Source organism: Fragaria vesca, linkage group LG6, assembly GCF_000184155.1.
Source record: "Fragaria vesca subsp. vesca linkage group LG6, FraVesHawaii_1.0, whole genome shotgun sequence".
NCBI lineage: Eukaryota > Viridiplantae > Streptophyta > Magnoliopsida > Rosales > Rosaceae > Fragaria > Fragaria vesca.
The window spans coordinates 25,489,869-25,509,929 of NC_020496.1; the positions used below are offsets into that span (position 1 = coordinate 25,489,869).

Sequence of the window (20,061 nt, forward strand, 5' to 3'; positions counted from 1 at the left end):
TCCCTGGAAATGATACCCAAATTTTCTCACTGATCTTTTTCGGCGATTAAGGAAAACGAAGATGGAGAAGTCTCAGAAGAAGACTAGCTTGCAACTCCAAGCCCTCGAAAGCTTCTATGAAGGTACTCCCAGTCTCTATCTCTGTTCGCGCGCTTATTTTTGATGTAAATATTGCTCTGTTTGCTCAATTAGGTTCAGAATTGGATTGCCCAGTTTACTCTGTAATTGAAATTAGGAGGTTAGGAAGTAACTGTTTTGGTTTTGGGAAGCAAATCATAGAATTAGAACCCAGTTAGGTTAATATGTTTAATGAAAAGGAAAAACCAAGTATACCACTGTTAGTCTTAAAAATACAAAAGAATCAAGCATAATATTTGGTGATTTTTTGATATATTATTATTTATGTATGTACAGAGGAAAAGTATCCGAGTCGAACTGCTATGGAATGCCATGCCACAGTGTTTGGATTGACTTACAAGCAGGTTCGGGGTTGGTTTGTTGAGAGGAGGAGGAGGGAGAAGAGGAAACGTACAGCTGGTGAGTTGTTGAGTGGAAGAAATGGGGTGGGAGTTGCTGCTACTAGGGTAGCTAAAAGAAGTGACTCGAGTCAGAGAACAAAAGCTGCTGCTTCAGGTTTGAAATGCAAGAAGGGAGCCATAAAAGCTAGGATTCAGAGATTGCGAAATCCGGACTACCTTCTTAAGAAAGTGTTCCGCAAGGACGGCCCTCCAATCGCTGTGGAGTTTGATGCTCTTCCTTCTCGAGCACTGTGGAAGTCTACAGGTACGAAAATGAGAAACTCTCGGGTGTAGTTGATATAATAGACCTTGTTTCAAAAGTAGAGTGTGCCTTAGTAGCAGCATTTTTGTTTGGAAGCTTTGGATCGGTGTTGATAACATTCACTTTGTTGATTTTATGTGAGGTTTAGAGGGAGAAGCAAGTAAAGTACTGTTGTTTCATTTTTCTTAGCATGTTCATTGTAGCTTTCCTCTCGCTGTACTAACATATTTGAATAAGGTTTTGCTCACTTTTTGTTCCCCTATATAGATTCCCAAAATGAGGAGCTAAATAGCAGTGCTCCAAGGAAAAGACATGGGGCCGGAAAAGACTTGATGACTATGAGAAAACAGGGTGTTGGGAAAGACTTAATGACAGTGAGAAGGCATAACGGTGGAAAAGACTTGATGAAAATGAAACAACATGGTTGTGGGAAAGACTTGATGACAATGAAAAAACATGGTGGCGGTAAAGGTTTGATGACAGTCTGGCGGGCAAACAATCCTGATGCTGATGCTAGAGACTTTCTCGTTGACATGGGTTTAGCTAATGGCGAAGTCACTCATGTATCACGGAAACCACAAACTCGGAGCAGAAGATTGCAACAACAAAAATCTGTTCCTGTAAGTATCATCTTAAGATCAATCTCAGTAATTGTCTCTGGAAGGTTCTCTGACACGTGTTATCTATTTAGAAACAGGGAAGGTTACAGAGCAAGTTACAAGAAAAGAGGAAGCGTTTTGTCAAAAGAAGAGAGGTAATTGAAAACTTGCTCTTGTAAACTGTAGTGTAAGTTAGCTTCTGTAGCAACATTCATTTTGCTTTTGTATGCCAGGTGGAATATAATGAAGTCTCAAACCAGAAGCTGCCTAGCAAAGAAAAATGTGAACTTTCCTTGGAAGGATCAGGTTCTGAAGACCACTCGGATAAGATCGCAATGCTTGTGGATGATGAAGAGCTTGAGCTTAGAGAATTACAAGCAAGACCAATTTCACTGGGGTGCTTGAATCATTTTACTACTAATGGTGATCATGGTTGTTCACTTTGCAAAGGTTAGTTTGAAGGCAGAATGCAACAAATTTTCCGATTTGTAATTGGATTGTTCTATGTCATTGTTGTGAGCAGATACGTAAATACACATGCATGGTATGTCATGTTCTTGATCAGGAAGTTTTGTCATTTCAGATTCGCTGGTTAAGTTTCCTCCTAGTTCTGTCAAGATGAAGCAGCCATTTCATATGCAACCTTGGGATTCTTCACCAGAGATTGCCAAGAAATTGTTTAAGGTGCATATATTGAGTACTGCTTGTGACCCAATTTTGCTTAGTCATATAGGATCATGCGATAGATATTCTTGCATTGCATTTTTCTTATTGGTGACTGCTATTATCTTGCTCATGATTGTGACCCTATCTAGATCCCTTGGTTAAGTTATCATATTAATACACATTCTGGTGTGTCTTCCTTGGGCAGGTTTTTCATTTCCTTTATACTTATGTGGTTGTGTTAGATCTATCTTCCTTCACTGTGGATGAGTTCGCTCAAGCATTTCATGAGAAGGTTATACCTGACCTCTGATCTAACATTAAGATTTATTGGGTCTTGCTGCTTTTTTTTTTATTCTGTTTATGTCTTTTAGGATTCCTTGCTACTTGGAAAGATACATGTGGCTCTTTTGAAGCTTCTTTTATCCCATGTTCAAGCGGAGCTATCCTCTGGATCTATGCATCACTTGAGCAAATCTTGCAATTTTCTCGCATTTATCCACTCGGTGAGTTATAAACAAGGAAGAAGATACAACTGTATATAGTGGTGCAAATAAAAAACATTTACGGTTCATTTGGTTTTGTGAATATTTTCTATTCTCATATTTTGACAATTGGAACAGATTAGACGAAATTGTGGATTTTATCATCATAGCTATAAAATAATTGGATGGGACCAGAGGAGTTACTAAACGATAATATACTTTTGACTGTTCTTGTCTATATGTTTGACCATAAGTGGAATTCTTGTCTGTCGTTGCTTGTGGTCTAATTTTCTTTCATTAGAAGGTATTAGTTCATAGCTTGGTCAGCTGGATTGGAGGGAAAAACTCGTACACTTCATGTAGGGGTTATGCACACGTTTAGTAGTTCCCTCCATTTATATTCCATGTTTAAAAAGAAAATTAATTTATATTAATATAATTCAGTATCGGTACTTGTTGAGGATCAAGGAGCCTGTATTTTATAATGAAACAAGCTTGATGAAGTAGCCACTGACATGGTGGCACTGACTCCAGTGACTAAGCAAATATTTTTCTTAGATGTACAAATGCATGTTACTCAGAAATGATTGATGGGGTTTATGTTAAAGTTGCATAACGAACCAGGATTCATGATTAGTATAAGTAATGATTGTTGGTTGTATCTTCGGTAGAGTATATAACTTACAAACTTCTGGTGTTACACTTGATGTACTTCATATCTGAAGCAAGCATAAGAATTCCTGCTGTATCCATTTGGGAATATGGGAACAAATTGCTTAATTTTCAATGAGTTAAGTTGACAAATCATTCTGAACAACATCTTAGTCTCATTATTAGTGTCCACGCACATGAAGTTTTGGAATATCATTTGATCTTTGTGGTACTTTGTCATATTTACATCTGTAGGGAAAAGTTGGTTAAACGCTTTGCTCTTTGCGGAACTCTTTTAGATTTGTTGGCCATCTTTAAACTGATTGTTCTATCTTTTATTACTGAACTATTAAAACTACAATCTTTCTTGATTATTTAGCAGCTTGAAAATCAAAAATCTACTTTGGAATTCTGGGAGAGATCTCTGAACCCCTTAACATGGACAGAAATACTTCGTCAAGTACTGGTTGCTGCTGGTTTTGGTTCAAAGCAGGGTGCGATGCGGAAGGAAGTCCTTAGCAAGGTCTTCTAGACTATTCAAAAACAATATTTGCATCTGATTTAGCTATGCTGCATTGTTGGAGTCTTTATGTTATTATTAAAATTTTATTTCATTTTATTTTTGCAAAGAAACAACCTTCTATTGAATACCCAAACAAGAAGCAAAAAGTCATATTAACACATCAGCATATTTTTTTCAGTAGTAACTAGATACCCTATATTATATGTTCCTTATTGTTAAGGATTCAAAGCATTAGTGACAAACCCAAATAATCCCTTCTTTCACTAGTCATTTTATAAGTAAATTTAGAAATTAAGATCTGTCATGACCCCAAACCCACCAATCCCTTCTTACCTTGACCAGAACTGTAGTTAGATAGCAATGGCCATACTCAAGGACCAACCAGAACTCAACATTACACATATAAGAGGTAAAGCCTTAGGTGATAAAGTAAATAATTTCTTTTAGCTTTTGTTCTTGTCCTTAAGATTATATGTCAAATTAGTTCAATTTCATTAGATGTCTCTGCATGCTAATTGCATTTTCTAATCTAATGACCAGAAAACTGCAGGGTCTCTTTTCTTGCACATATTAATTTTATTTTTCGCTCTTATTAAGTTCTATTTGGGTTTCAGCATTTAATCTTCTGTCTGTATATAGGAAATGAGCCTTATGGTGAAGTATGGTTTGCATTCTGGTACTCTGAAGGGTGAACTATTTAGAGTTCTGCTAGAGCAAGGAATTAATGGTTTGAAAGTTTCCGACTTAGCGAAGTCATTGCAGGTAAGTTCATTTACACTACACAACACTCTTATTAAGTTCTTTTAAACCACACAACACTGTATGAATGAATTACTGATGGACTTTGTTTTTGCTTGAAGATTGCTGAATTGAATGTTTCCAGCAGAATAGATGATTTGGAGTCTTTAATTAGTTCGACTCTTTCAAGTGATATTACATTATTTGAAAAGATTTCATCATCCACATACCGTTTACGCATCAATTCTTCTGAAGACGAAGTTGAGGAGCTTCAATCAGATTCTGAAGACTCTGGCACAGTTGATGATGACCTGAGTGACAGTGGTATATGTAGCAGTGATGATGATTCTGGGTGCAATTCAGGAAATCCCAATATCAGAAAATCGATTCATGTCAACCGCCATAGAAGTAAAACTAACATGCGGAAAGTACACACTGAAATTGATGAGAGCCATCCAGGAGAAGTATGGTTGTTAGGATTGATGGAAGGCGAGTATTCAGATTTAAGCATTGAAGAGAAGTTGAACGCGATAGTGGCTCTAATTGATCTTCTTCATGCAGGATCCAATATGAGAATGGAGGTAATGCAAACAATCTTGGCATGGACTTTGAAATATCTTTTCGCCTGCAATGACATTTGCATATTAAATACGTTGACATATGCATACAAAATTGGAGTTATAAATATTATGGGAGTAAATAGTTATCAAGTTTACAACGAGTTCTAGGAAGCCACAATGAGTATGGTGCTATACTGCATCATTATTGATTTGGGTAGATCTTTGCTTCTAAATTTAATGTTCCTACAGGCTGAAAATTCAAGTTTTTACAGGTTTATGAACGCCAACTTCTGTTGCTCTAGGCTTTTGTTGTTTTACTAATGTCATGCATCATGTATCATTCTATCTAGCCTATCAATGTTCGCTGCTATTTTAACTATAGTTTTCAACAGCACTCAATCATGCTGTGTATTTAAGTATAGTATTGCGCAGATTAGACTTTTCTTGATTAATTTGTTGGTTCATTATTATTTATATTTGTTTATATATTTTTAGTGTTCTAAGCTTAGTATGATTATTCCTTTCTAGGATCCTGCAAATAGTATTGCTGAATGCATTCCTAACAGCCTTCATTCTGGTTCTGGAGCGAAAATTAAGAGGTTATCAGCTAAACAGCATAGCGTCCCCAGGTCATCATGGGTCCATGCTGGAAATATGGATGGTGTAAATGGAGATCATACACGATCACTGTTCCACCCTATAGATTCTTCAGCATCAATCTCAAAATTTTATGGAGAGAGATACTCTACAAAAGGAAAATATTGCGGCTCTGACTTACACCCAATGCAATCTGTGTTTTTGGGGTCAGATCGTAGGTACAGTAGATACTGGCTTTTCTTGGGCCCTTGTAATGCATACGACCCGGGCCATAGAAGGGTTTATTTTGAATCTTCAGAAGATGGTCACTGGGAGGTTATTGATACCGAAGAGGTACTCTTTATAACTTTTGTTTGATGCTTGAACATGATTGTAGAGTTGCTTGACCTTTTATAAGTTCTAATATATTCTTGCACTTTTGTCAACAAACTGCAGGCTTTATGTGCCTTGCTGTCAATTTTGGATGATAGGGGTAAAAGAGAGGCTTTTCTTATTGAATCTTTGGAGAAACGGCTTACATTTCTGTGTGAAGCAATGTCAAATACAACGGCAAGTAGTGATGGAAGTGAGAATTTGACGCAATCTGATCGCTCAGAACTGGATAATGCAAGAGAAGACACGTATTCACCAATATCTGATGTGGATAACAACTCTTCTGAGACTGTAAATGATTCTGTGCCTTTGAATGGAACTGAAGTTCCTGAAGTTCGAAAGAAAGGGGAAGAACTGCAACAGAAATGGAAACAAATCCAAGCATTTGATTCATGGTTATGGAATTCATTCTACCTAGATCTAAATTCCGTTAAACATGGTAAACGGTCATATTTCGATACACTTACTAGATGTGAAAGCTGTCACGATTTGTATTGGAGAGATGAGAAGCACTGCAGGATTTGCCATGCAACATTTGAGCTTCATTTTGACCAGGAAGAAATGTTCGCTATCCATGTAGCCACATGTAGGGAGAAGGAAACAAGTACTACGTTTCCTGAGCATAAGGTTCTCTCATCACAAATCCAATCTCTAAAAGCTGCGATCCATGCAATTGAGGTAACATGTAATTTAAAGTTTAGCTTTGCATTTGCTGCTGTGTGTTTATTAGGTTCTATATTAGAGTAGAGGAGAAAAAGGGCTTCAGTTAGAGCTGAAGGGCTTCATTTAGAGATGAATTACAAAATAAATAAAATTACTGATGGCTGAGTTTTTGGATTTTTACTTGAATTTCATGTGCAATTGAATCCATTTAATTTTCCACTAAATTGCAGTATAATGTAGATGAGGGCCTGGAGGAAAAACTGGGCCAACATACATATTTGATATGTGTAACGTAGACAGGACTTATTTAGTGTAGTAAAGTGTATACCGCTAGAAATAGAGCGGAATGCTGAAGCGGTGTTCCAACTTCCCATGGTTAGTTTGGCTCTATGGTGGCTGATTAATAAGGTTATGCATGGGTGGTCGTTGGGCCCTGTACAAAAGTCATTGGTTGATATTTAAAACAGTTTATATTTATCAAGAACTAGCAAGTTACTTTATCTTTCTATTTACCCAAAAACTTGCAAGTTACATTATGTTGACTTCCACTTCTCACTTTGTGCAGTCGGTTATGCCTGAAGATGCCTTGTTGGGTGCTTGGAAAAAATCTGCTCATAAGCTATGGGTGAAACGTCTTAGACGGACATCATCATTGTCAGAGCTATTGCAGGTTCCGTATCTTCTCATTGTAGATAATATTTTCATGTTTATGAATTAATTCTTGAACCAGTTTCATTTTGTTTAAATGTTGCAGGTTCTTACTGATTTTGTTAAAGCCATCAATGAGGACTGGCTGTATAAATGCAAAATTGCGCAAGGTTCTTGCAAGCTTGGTGACGAGATCATATCTTCTTTTGCGTCTATGCCTCATACAACATCTGCAGTTGCACTCTGGTTGGCAAAGTTGGATGACTTGATTGCTCCTTATATCAAAGGACCCTGTTCTGAGAGAAGGCAGGGGACCACCATTAGAGGTAATGGTTTAGGAATATAAAACTTCCATAATATACTTTAAAAAAAAAAAAAAAAAAAGAACGTGTATACTTTTCACCCTTGTTGGTTGGAAAGATGATTCATGCTACCTACAAGTGTATCATATTATGATGTTCTCCATCTTAATACTGCAGGTAAGCATCCAAAGCAATAGCCCCACCTTTCCCAGGAGATATGTGCACCTTTTCTTTTTGATGGATTGACCATTTATACGTCCACTGTAGTCACCCTAGTACGACTGCAGCCAGATCAGTGAATTTTTTGCAGGCTTTGAGATGGCGGTAGTTTGTTTGAAGCTTAGATTTGCTTTTCTCTTTAGTGGGTTCCTTATATGGCTATTGAGAATTAGATTTAGAGCCATTGAGGAAAGTTGGACGTTTAGAGTACATACAAGTGTCATCTCAGTGAAGCGCGCCCAGAGCAAAACCTTTTATCCTTTATTCTCTTGTAAAGAACAACACAGCGTCATACTGTTTCCTGAAATGGAGGATTCAGATTTTGTCAATGCATTGTTTGTTCTGGTTTTGAGAAGAGAGCGATAAGGTGTTACCAAATGTACATGGTTGTAAAGAAAAACTGAACATTGTTTTGTTCTTGTTTGAAGTTTAGTATAGTTAATAGTCATCTTTGCTGTATCATCTATTATATAGCAGACCGGTGGTTATTGTAGCTGAACAGTAACCTTAAGACTTGGCTGCTGACCTTTAGGCTTTAGAGGTGAGAAATTGGTGGAAGGCGTAAGCTTCACAAGTGTAATATGTAGGAAATCAAAACTTGGGTCCATATTTTGTTGGAATGAATTAGATTGTATATATGTTTCACGAACCAAAATTAGATTGCATTACTGGGCATTTACCCTTATTTCTATTATCCAATGGTAACATTTTCTCTTGCTATATAAACCCAGTAAATGCTAAACAAAGATGAAAATGAAGTTTGGTTACCCAAATCGACTAGAGTTGAAAACGTTCCTCGACTAGCTTCCATGTATGTTTATTCAAGATTGTAGAGTACTTTGCTTCTGCATACATGGAATTTCATTGATGAATACCGGCATTACTTTCTACTTCCTTGTCATGTAGTCTTTGTAACATTACTATCATGCCTAGTTAACTCGGTTAGCTTGTGAGACTGTTGAGCAATCACACTAGCCGTGGAAGGGCTCTCCTCCAGAACGACGTCATATCCGTCTCTGACGTTGTCCATTCCTTGAGCAAGCAGCTGCCAGAAAAGCCCACCTGCGCATGCTCCGTCACTGCTTGCGCTGCCGTAGATGACGTCGTAAAGTTTTCCGAAGTAGGTGTTCCTCTTCTCTACGGTGTACCCTGGCAATTTGTAAGATTTGCCAAACTCCCCGATTATTAGTGGTTTCCTTACCACCGAGTTACAGTCTTCAATGTGTACTCTAACCCATTTGTCCACAAAATCAGCTTGTGCCTCTTCACTTGCTCCTTGTAACCTAACAAGAGGATACTTGATCACCTAAATATGACGTTATATGTAATATTCTCTTGTCAGATATGTCATATTTGACATGTAAAAACGTACCATTGCTCGGCGTATATATGAATCGAGGCAAAGTCGATCTCCGGAATCAAGTTGTTGGCTATGAAATCAGAGCCATATTCTAGATTACTAGGATTGAACTGCTTCTTTTCCGGGGTTGTTCCACCATAGAATCCTTCAAGCCCTATCTCCAGTAAATGGTTACTATCTATGGACTTAACATGAGCAGCCATTTCTTTCACCCATTGCTGTAACAATGATGTTGAATGTTCAAACCATCACATCAAATCACCTTAATTTCCCATTAATATTGCTGAAACAAAAAGAAACCATTAAAATGAGATAGAGACCTGAAGAAGGTTTCCAGAGGGATCAAGTTGACAACGAGGCTCGTTCATTAATTCCCAAGCAAAAATGGTTGTGTCATCCTTGTAAGCCACCCTAGTAATGGAGTTGATTCTCGTGAGCACAGTCTGTAAAATTCGAAAAAAGATTTAAGACAAAGTAAGAATATTGCAACTAGTAAAATTATAAATAGGACAGCTTACCTTAACGTGATCTTTATAGTAGCCTTTTACAACAGTGTTGTTATAGAAGTCGTCATCGTTGTTGATGGCTTGGCCACGTTCTTTTGCCCACTGCACATATTGCTTTCTTCCTCCATAATCGTCGAAGTTGTTCACCAAGCTCAGTATCACATGCACACCGTAATTTCTAGCTTCTGAGATCACAAAGTCCAATCCCTATACAGGATCAAACAGTCATATTCTTGGCTCAAAATCATCGTTCGACAACATAACATGTTAGACTAACTAGTTCGCAAGAACAAGTTTCTCTACAAGGCAAGAGTTTACGTACCTTGAACATGTCTTCATTGTAGGAGCCAGGAGAAGACTGAAGAGGTCTGTAGCTGACGCCATCGCTGAAAGCCCAAGTTCTGGCAATGTTCATGCCATACCTGGAGGCTTGTTGGAATACAGAAGTGACCTTGGCTCTAGTATAGGGGTCAGAAGCCATGTACATCATCCAATATGCATTGAACCCATTCAAGTAGAATGATCTCCCATTCATGAAAAAATGGTTTCCTTGTGTTTGAGCAAAACTACTAGAGGCAGCCTGGGTTTCACCTCTGCAATAATTTCCCGGTTTGATATTCAAGAACACTAAAGAAGATAAAACAATACAGCAGGTACGAAACCAACTCATGGTTGGCTGTAATATTTGACTCTAGCTACACCCAACAAGTGACCGAGTATATATGCAGAGTAGGTTCTGTTGGTTCCTGTACCGAGGTAAATTTCTTCTCTGATCAAATCAATGTAGTTAATGCATTACAAGGAAGGTGGGAAGATGTGGTCTGAATGTCATATGTTTGGTGTAGCATCGATCAGCCCACTATCTAGGGTTTGCATATATAGGGGGTAATTGAGCTTTCCCCTTTTATAAAGGAAACACATCATTGAGGAGCCTATAGCTTAGAACTGCAAAGGAAATGTGAGTGGAATATACTGATGGGGTGGTGATGATGTGTTTAAATCAAATTGCACATTTCATAGTTTTTCTTAGAGGTGAAGTGATGGGTCTATTGAGGCAATGGAATCAATGGAGCTCGAGAGTAAGCAAATCTGAAAGCTAACTATTTAACTGGTAATGCATATTGACTTTTTGACTTCATCAAAAAATAAAATCCAATGGAGTGTGGACGTGATAGTGAAGGTTCATTGTCCATGTTGTTTGGTTCACGTCAAATATTTCATTATCTTACTAAGCATCTTCAGAGTCGTCTTAAAAGTTTTAGAGGTCCCTCTACGAGATTGAAAGCAGGACCTTGTTCATGCCGTCTTAATGAATAAATTCATTCAATATTCTCATATCCAACCAAATACAACAAAAAGTAAAACAAATTAAAAAATAAAAATAAAGTGAAAGAGTATCTATTCTGCAAAAACAAACGTCATATATATACATATATATATATATATATATAGTTTGCAGGCTCGAACATGATAATTGCAGGTTTTGCCCAAACATCTACAATTCTATACCTAATAGCGATACAATTGGAGCTATAGTTGTCCCTCCAATTTGCATAGTATTTCTCACTCTAACATCTTTCCCTAACCAAACGTCCATACCTAAACTCCTAAAGATGGTTTTTCTAGAAGGGTATGGGTAATGTTTCACCAAAACATAGTCGTAATATACAAAGGCATTAGCTTGCAGATTGGTCATGAAAGAAAGAGAAAAACTTATATAGAAATGTACATGGGTTAGCGGCATCCATCATGATAGGGTTTGGAGGCTATGGCGATCTTGGTAGGAAATTTAGGCACCACTGAATTCGTTGCAGAGACTGAGAGAGCTTTGCTGTTGCATGCTATATATGAAAACGAGAGGATGGTCTACGATGTATGGTGTCAAAACTCAAATTGGTTGAATTGGAGTATTTGCCGTTGCGTGTAGGCAAATACCTATACGCATATAACACAGCATAAGCTCCATATTCTAATGCCCATATCCATGTTATCGTTTCTCATTGTCACCACCAGCTAGCTCCATATAAGCATGCACTACAATTACGTCACCACAGTATCATTTCACCTCAATATATGACGCGACAAGCCATTCGATTTATGAATGTATGGTTTCTAATTTTCCCAAAAGCGTATATCAAAATATCAAATCAACAACCATATATCACCAAATATTTACTCCAATCGACCAACCATGGCATGCATATATGATATTATGCAGTTCGACTTAATTGACACATTTTGGGCATGTACGTATTGGCGTGTCTATTTCATATAATTATTATATTCTTATATGTTTTAATGAAATTATTTGTAATTGTGTGCGTTTCATATGTTTGGACCATATCTTAATTTTGATTTCTGTATCAAAAGAAGTTTTTGAGCATGTTTCCAAGCTTTGGAGAGATTTGCTATAGTTTCACATGTATACTCGAAAGAAATTATCATCAATAATGTGTTGGTTTTGTTTCTGCATAATCCCAGGGATTATGTAGAATCACAATGGAACAGACAATCATATACAAGAGACACAAGGACATATAGTGGTTCACCATGCCATCGGAGAACATGACGACGTCCATTTTACAATCAACTATCATGGCCAATAGGCCTTTGGGATCGGGAGAGAGATTCAGTCCCTTTCAGCTAGCCCTCTTTCTACATATGGGAACCCTTCTTTTTATAACTAAGAAAGGTTCCCTCTTATTACATATTTCCAATGTGGGACAAACTATACATATATCTTTATCATTGTGTCTTCTTGTGGAGCATGGAGAAGCACATTCCCGACGTGGTACCGATAATCTTTCACCATGGCGAGGTAGGTTTCCTGACTGGTCTATGGGCGGGGAATGTAGTTTCCAACTACCGACTACAAGTCCCCCCAAGTTCCCGTTCAAGACACGTCTTGAGTGGGGACTTGATATATAAAATGCCCATAGACCAGTCATTTATTGTCACATCCCGACCCTTAAATTTTTACCTTATTTACTAGCTTGTTTATAAAAAGAATTTTACTGTCTCCGTCATTGAAGTTATAGTTTAATTGGTCTCTAGAAGGGTTTCGGAGACGATTATTCGTGGGAGGAAAATATGACGACGGTAAAAATGGTAAATTTTAGCTAGTAAAAGGTAATTTTTATTAGGGTATTATTTTGGGGTGTAAATTTTAGAGTGGGTTTTGGTGTATAAGGTTGTTGGACCGGGTTAGAGGCCCATTTTTCTTTTCTCTTTTTCTTCTCTTTTCTCCTCCCGGTTCCCTCTCTCTCCCGAGCCCCTCCCGCTGTCCGGTTTTCCGGCCGCCGTCCGGCCACCATCTTCCGCCGCTCCGGTCCCAAACTGACTGCCTCCGACCCAGCTTCCATTCTAGGCCGGTAGCAGCTCCCCTAGCGCCGCCGTGAGAGAGCAACGACGTCCGGAGCCGCTAGCTGCCGTGGTGGTTCTCTCGCCGGAGCTCCCTCCTCCGGCCACCAAAACCAGCGATCCCTGGCTCGTTTTATAGCCCTCCTCCCGTGCAGCAACCCCTCCAAACAGCTCACCCTCTCTTGAGCTAGGTAAGGAGAAATGTGAAGTTGAAATTCTATAGCGTTTTTGATGTTTCTGTTCGATTGGCATAGCTAGGCTTTGATTTTGGGTTTGTGCTAGTTAGGAAAGTTGTAGAGCATGATGAGAGGAAGATGCTGTCAAAATTTCATAGGTTTTGGAGGTCGCCGGAATTGGCCTCCGGCCGCCGCCGCCGCCACGGTTTGGGAGATTTTTAGGGTTTTAAATGTGGAATATTAAGGGGATTATATTGATGTGATTTATGGAATTTTTGGATGAGATTTGGATAGGTTTGTGAATTTATGAAGTTTGGTATTTTTGGCGGTTAATTAATGTAGAATCCGGCCGTAGGATTTAAGTCGTATTTTTGGGGAGGTTGTAATTACGACTGTCGAGAATGATATTTAAGTTCGGATCGTTTCGATTTAAGAATATCGAAGTTAGGCAATGATGAGCGTATTTATGACTCTCGGGTAATTTTGCCTATTTTGATTAATTATTGGTTTGTTAGTTGGGAAATTAATATTATTTTTGGATCAGGACGTGAGGAGGCTCGAGCAGACGAGACCCCAGATCGACGTCAGGCTTAGGCCTAATTTGTGAGTGGACTTTTGTTTTAAATAAAATGCATGCTAGAGTTCATGGTTGAACAATAATTGTTGCGGAATATTTTGACGTCATTTTATTTTGACGATTTTATTTCTCTTGGAGAGTCACCGAAAATGGGATTTTCGGTGGATATAAATATGTATTTATGAGAGAGTATGTATATAAAATGCTAGCTAGCCATATGTGTCTGTCCACCTTAATGGCGAAGCATATAGCCGCATTATGGTGTGACGTGAGCGTTGGACGTGAGCGTAGTAGCCCTATATGAGTGTTTAATTCACATAGGGGGTATGGACACATATTTATACACCTGTCTGTCCACCTTAATGGCGTAGTGTAGCACCGCATTAAGGCGTGACGTGAGCGTTGGACGCGAGCGTAGTAGCCCTATATAGACCCATGAATTTATATATGGAGTATGGACGTGTGTTAATACATACATATATTATAGAGTCTGAGAGGCTCGATATTTTATGAGATAAAAGTTTTATCGCTTGCGGCATGCACTCAATTTTTCCTTAGAAATTAATTTGGGGAAACATAAATATTTTATTTATTATTTTATTTTTGTCCACTCACTCTAACGTTATTAAATGTTTTCCCTTGGGCCCTTCGTTTTAAATTGCCCAGTCTGCAGAGTTCAGGTTGGATCTAGTAGGAGACGAGGCATAGTCACCCGCATTTCCGCCAGTTTTCATCAGTAGGTTACATGTTTAACCTACTCGTGTTTTCTTGCTTCCACTAGTGTCTAGTAGCTCTGAATACTTTGGGATTATTGTATATTATGTTTAGAATTTCTGAAGGTTAATTATGTGATGTTTGGATGTGTTGTTTTAAGAGTGTAATTTGGAATTTTCGAGTTAGGGTTGTCCATTTTTAAAGGAGATTTTATCAATCTTTTCAGTAAATTTTCCTTGGAGGTGGTCCTCGCACGACTTACTCCGGGTTTTAGGGTGAAATTCGGGGTGGGTCGTGTCATTTATTAACGGGTACCCGGTCCCAGTCCCCCCAAGTCCGTGCTCAAGACGTGGGTTGAACGGGTCTTGCTTCTTCCGGGTCTTACTTGTTCTGGGTCTTACTTTTCTTGATATTCATTGTGATCATTAAGTCTGCCGATAAGATAAAAAAATGCCCCTCCTAACACCCGGCCTCAAAACTGAAGCAACCGGGCGAGGATTATTGTACCTTCATAATGAACAAATGATCAACACAATATGGGGCCAACCTAGTATTTGTTATGGTATAATAATTGTCAGAAAGCACAATGGTTCATGCAATTGTGTAATATTGAACGTCCTCTCGGTCGAATGCCTATCCCACTTGATATTACTTGAGATTTTAATGACTTATGCCTCTCGGTCTAATGCCTATCCCGCTTGATATTACTTGGGATTTTAATGACTTATGCCTCTCGGTCGAATGCCAAAACCTACTGACCAGCATACATACTCATATATATACAGGTTGACTTGTAAGTAGGACGAAATCATGGCATCAATATTATGAACTTTCACAAACCAATGAGATAGGGACTTATCTGTGAAAATACCTGCTGAATGGGTGCACATAGGAGGTACGGTAGAATAGCCTTCATGCTAGTATCCCGTAGAATAGAATCATGTTGCCTTACCCCGTGTTGTATAGGTTTCTCTCCTTCTTCTTCCTTTTTTTTTTTGAAGCCCTCCCCCGAGATCCGATGAGTAATTATCGGCTGTTCGCACTGCTGCTTATGCATCCCACTCGTGACAAAGGAATTAAATAGCTCCGAGTGTCCATAGCTCTTTTTTTCTTTTTTCTTTTTCACCGAGACCTGCTACTTGCACATTAGACTGCATGGGGTCAATTCTCTACCTTCTTCAATTGTTTTGCTCCCAGTGACTAACTCTTTTCTTTTCTGCTCCCAGAGACTGACTATTTTCTTTCTCTGCTCCCGGAGACCGACTATTTTCTTTTCTGCTCCCGGAGACTGATTCTTTCAATCTGGAGTCGTCGAGCTCGGGAGGTTCAGATCATAGGTGAGGTCACCGACTCACCGGGAAGAACATGACTTACTACTACCGGGAAGGGCTTTTTCTGGGGACAATGGGTGGTTATAGCAGTTGGCCAATCGTTGTTAAGGTGCCAAGAGTATTTCCTCTTCTGTGCCTTTTAACTAATCTGCACCGACCGAGAGCGGACAAATGATATGCTGCTATCATCAGTAGGACTATGACTCGCACACCAGATAACTCCATGCCATTTGAACATGACGAACCAGCAATTGTTGTATCTCCGAGAAGCTTTTGCAGGTGCCGTGCGGGTTCCTAGAGCAAGATGCTGGGTGTCCAGATCAATACCAAGATCACCAGACCAACTCCCTCTTCTCAGATCCCGCAAGGTTATCATGTGTTGGCTTCCCGATGACTCGCCCGAGTTGAACCCAAGTGCCATGTCGACTTTCAGATGACCGGCAAGGTCACTGAGTGAGGCATAGCTGGTCGGCAGGCTGTGATGAACTCCTAATCGAGATTGAAGCTTCTTTCCTGCCAACGGGACCAGCGCATACCCGGCAGAAATCCCTTTCCAATGTGAATCTCCCGATGCTCCCGGTGAATACTCATCCCGGCCGGAGGATCAACGAACGCAGCCAGTGGGAGGAGGAAGTCGCCACCGGTGAGGCTCCCGGTCGACCTGACCATTGCATGGACTCCGGGTCCCGATGAGCCTACCCCGGGTGCTCCCTGTCCGGAGGCGTCGCTCAGAGCTAGCTGGCGAGAGACAGGTCACCAGGAGAGGAACCATCGATCTCATGCACCGGTACCTGGTGAAACACGAACTCTCGAAGTAGCTGCTTAATTGGATCCTCAGATTGACTTGGGCCTGAGGCACTTGACCCAGTAATTGCTTGGGCCTACCGATGGGCATGCTGACCCGCTGACTAGCTTGCCCTTTGCTGGGCTTGCGCACCTCCCGATGGACCTATTTCCCTCATGGACTTGAATAAACTGCCTCTCGGAGGTGACTTTTTGTAATGATTCCCACAGACGGCGCCAAATATTTCTACATAATCCCGGGGACTATGTAGAATCACAGTGGAACAGACAATCATGTACAAAAGACACAAGGACATATAATGGTTCACCATGCCATCGGAGGACATGGCGACGTCCACTTTACAATCAACTATCATGGCCAATAGGCCTTTAGGATCGGGAGAGAGATTCAGTCCCTTTCAGCTAGCCCTCTTTCTACATATGGGAACCCTTCCTTTTATAACTAAGGAAGGTTCCCTGTTATTACATATTTCCAATGTGAGACAAACTATACATATATCTTTATCATTGTGTCTTCTTGTGGAGCATGGAGAAGCACCTTCCCGACGTGGTATCGATAATCTTTCACCATGGCGAGGTAGGTTTCCAGACTGGTCTATGGGCGAGGAAGGTAGTTTCCAACTACCGACTACAGGTTTTATGTTATAAAGGGTTCTAGAAATAGTAGCTGTGGTTAGTGCTACAAAGTTTGTAATTGACTCGTTCTTGATTCATAGTGAATTCTCTTTTTATTAGGGGTTTTCTGAGTTAAAGCCCTGACAGTGTTTTTCCTCAAATTGAGGTTTCACTGGGTAAACAAACTGTTGTGTTCTTTATTTTTCGTTTCTGTCTAGTACGCCAAGGACTGTTTCAATCCCGACACCCAAAAAAAGTCCATCCTAGTCCCTTTAGATCACTTGTACAAAAGCATGGTGAACCAATCATGGGATGAACGTACGTTAACACAAAATGATTGATTTTGAGTATATATATCTGATACACCACACCACAAATATACATAATTTTGCAAAGTGAAATATATATGCTAGGATAGTAGACTGCGTAATGTACTTCTTTTTCTTTCCACGATGATCCACAATCATGTCCATTGTTGAAGATGCATGAAAACATGTATATAACTAATAAGTAAGACTCAATTGGCTTCATCACAGGAAAACTTTCCTTTTCTTTTTCCTCTCCTAATCTAAAAGAAAACATATTCCTTGTAGAAAAAGAACTATAAGGCTAGCAACCTAGCACTCCAAAGTAAACAGGGAAAATATGCATCTATATATAATTGAAATCCCCATAACTAGAAGGCATGGAAAATGAAGCTGCAAAGAAGAGCCCTACCTGCACTATGCCGCAGCTCGAGCTCGACTATTTATTCATCTTAGAACACAATATAAAGAAGAATGTCATGCTCACGAGGAGTAATAGTGTTAATCATATTATTTCTCAGGAACACAAGACAAAAAACTACTCTTGCTTCTAAAGGTTCTCCTCCTAGAAACTATGATCGCTTGCGCAGTAAGAGTCGACGCATTCAACCAATAACTACAGCTCAATTCCTCATGAGAAGCTTTACAATGAAAGAGGAAAATCATCGGCAGCTTAAGAGGAGTACTAATTTCGATTGTTATGATTTTCCAAATGACATGAGATCTAAAAAAATAACTCAATACGTCAGGAGTACTTACACCTTCATTGGAGACACCAAAAAAGAGGCGATCAAACAGAACCTAACCAAGTGGTTTAAGAAGAACATGCTCAACATGAACAAGAAGAGTAAGAGTACTGAATCCAAGTCAACAACGTAAGATTAAACTTAATGGGGAGATTCCCCGGCCATTAGATCTCTTACATATCACACCATAACATTGATGTCTAGCAAATTCAGTAATTCATTTGGCTGATCATAAATGATGTACGTCATTGTTTTGTTTTGTAAATAAGTGATTTGTTCATGCCTTTATGGTTTATCTTGAATAAATATCCTGTTGATATTGGAACTTAAGCTAGATCAGGCCATTACTTATCCTTTCTCTACTGACAATGAGTAGATAAGAAGTTTGTGATCACTAGATCACATTGATATATAGATTAGACCTATCATCTGACAGTACCAATGCTCACATATTGCAAGCCTATTAACTAAGCATGATAAGCAAAGTAATAGGCACAGTTCAAAATGAAATAAACTTAAATTTTCTTCTTTCCCTTAACACTAGGGCAATTGGATTCAAGAACAAAGACCGCAAATCTAATACAATGAACATTGAGACCAAAGCCCTGCAAGAGTCGATTTATGGTTTATTAAATGTGTTTAAATTGGATTTAATATAAGTCAAAATTTTCTTTTTGAAATGAAATATAAGTCAAACTTTGAAACTAAAGCCTCGTTTGGTTCACGGAAAAAAACCGTCATGAAAGAAAAGTTGTTCATTTTCTATGTTTGGGATATCAAAAAGTGAGGAAATACTTTCTAGATGGAAGAGAAAATAAGTGGGAAAGTTGTTCATTCCAAGCTCCAATGGAATCTCTTTCCCTCCTTATTTCCTTGTATTTTTCACTTGTAACGTATTATTTTATTACATTAATTACACAATTTTTTTACAATTTTTTGAATAACTTTTTTTTTTGTTACTAAACCTTTTTTTAGAAGATTGTTTTACCAAACATTAGAATATATGGATAGTTTTTTGTGAATTTCATTTCCATTCTGGGTAAGGCTTTGGTCATTCTTGAATAGGGTATTTTGGTTATGTTAAAATTATCATGAAACGAGTTTTTATGGGAAATATTTTGTCAAGTGCATGTTCATTTAGCTTATCAATCACAGTTCAGACTTATGTGACGATACCTAAAGCGTGACTATACCAAAATAATGTGACGATATCGGCAAATGTCACCATCATCTTATCTAGTGGGATAACAACTAGTCTTATGTCTTCTCAAATTTATGTCAGGGTGAAAATCTTGCACAAACACCATGACATTTAGTAAGATAATAGATATCTTGAAATTAATCTGCTGTTATAACTCAACCAAATCCATCGATGCTTCTTCTCCGTCATACGATGAGGTTGAGATTCTGCAAAACTATGTAGGGTGTAAATTTTGTTGTAAATATGAGATTATATCCCTAATGATGAACCATACTCCAATTATAACTTCACAAACCCATTACTATATTTCATCGGGTCGTGTTCGGAAATTTTTTTGGTATCAATCTTGGATGTGTGATGATCTCTTAAACAACTCAATGATTTTTTCAACTATTGTTATATTTCTTGATAGTAACTTGAGTTATGCGTAACCAATTTTTCACCTTTCTCAATTTACAGTTACAATTTACTCCCTCTTTGCTTCTAATTTGGAAACATAACCTTGATTGGAATATATATGACACCTAGATGTTTTATTTAATAGGGTTTCTATTTTTCACTTAAAC

At 38.7% G+C, this 20,061-nt stretch overlaps 2 protein-coding genes across 2 annotated transcripts; one reads left to right on the plus strand and one right to left on the minus strand.

Annotated features, from left to right (window-relative positions):
• On the plus strand, positions 1-8,451 carry LOC101301509. Its single transcript, XM_004303729.1, has 16 exons — positions 1-122; positions 415-783; positions 1,048-1,400; positions 1,472-1,534; positions 1,613-1,829; positions 1,963-2,063; positions 2,251-2,337; positions 2,417-2,548; positions 3,561-3,701; positions 4,341-4,463; positions 4,562-5,020; positions 5,528-5,929; positions 6,032-6,646; positions 7,197-7,301; positions 7,386-7,605; positions 7,759-8,451. The coding sequence occupies exons 1-16, from the start codon at positions 62-64 to the stop codon at positions 7,776-7,778; spliced, it is 3,468 nt and encodes a 1,155-aa protein (XP_004303777.1). The 5' UTR covers positions 1-61; the 3' UTR covers positions 7,779-8,451.
• On the minus strand, positions 8,441-10,495 carry LOC101301795 (mannan endo-1,4-beta-mannosidase 4-like). The gene is made up of 5 exons (XM_004303730.1): positions 9,989-10,495; positions 9,679-9,873; positions 9,481-9,603; positions 9,173-9,378; positions 8,441-9,083 (listed from the first exon to the last, which is right to left on the minus strand). Exons 1-5 carry the CDS (start codon positions 10,334-10,336, stop codon positions 8,699-8,701), a joined length of 1,257 nt encoding a protein of 418 aa, XP_004303778.1. The 5' UTR covers positions 10,337-10,495; the 3' UTR covers positions 8,441-8,698.
• Between the last annotated feature and the right edge of the window lie 9,566 nt (positions 10,496-20,061).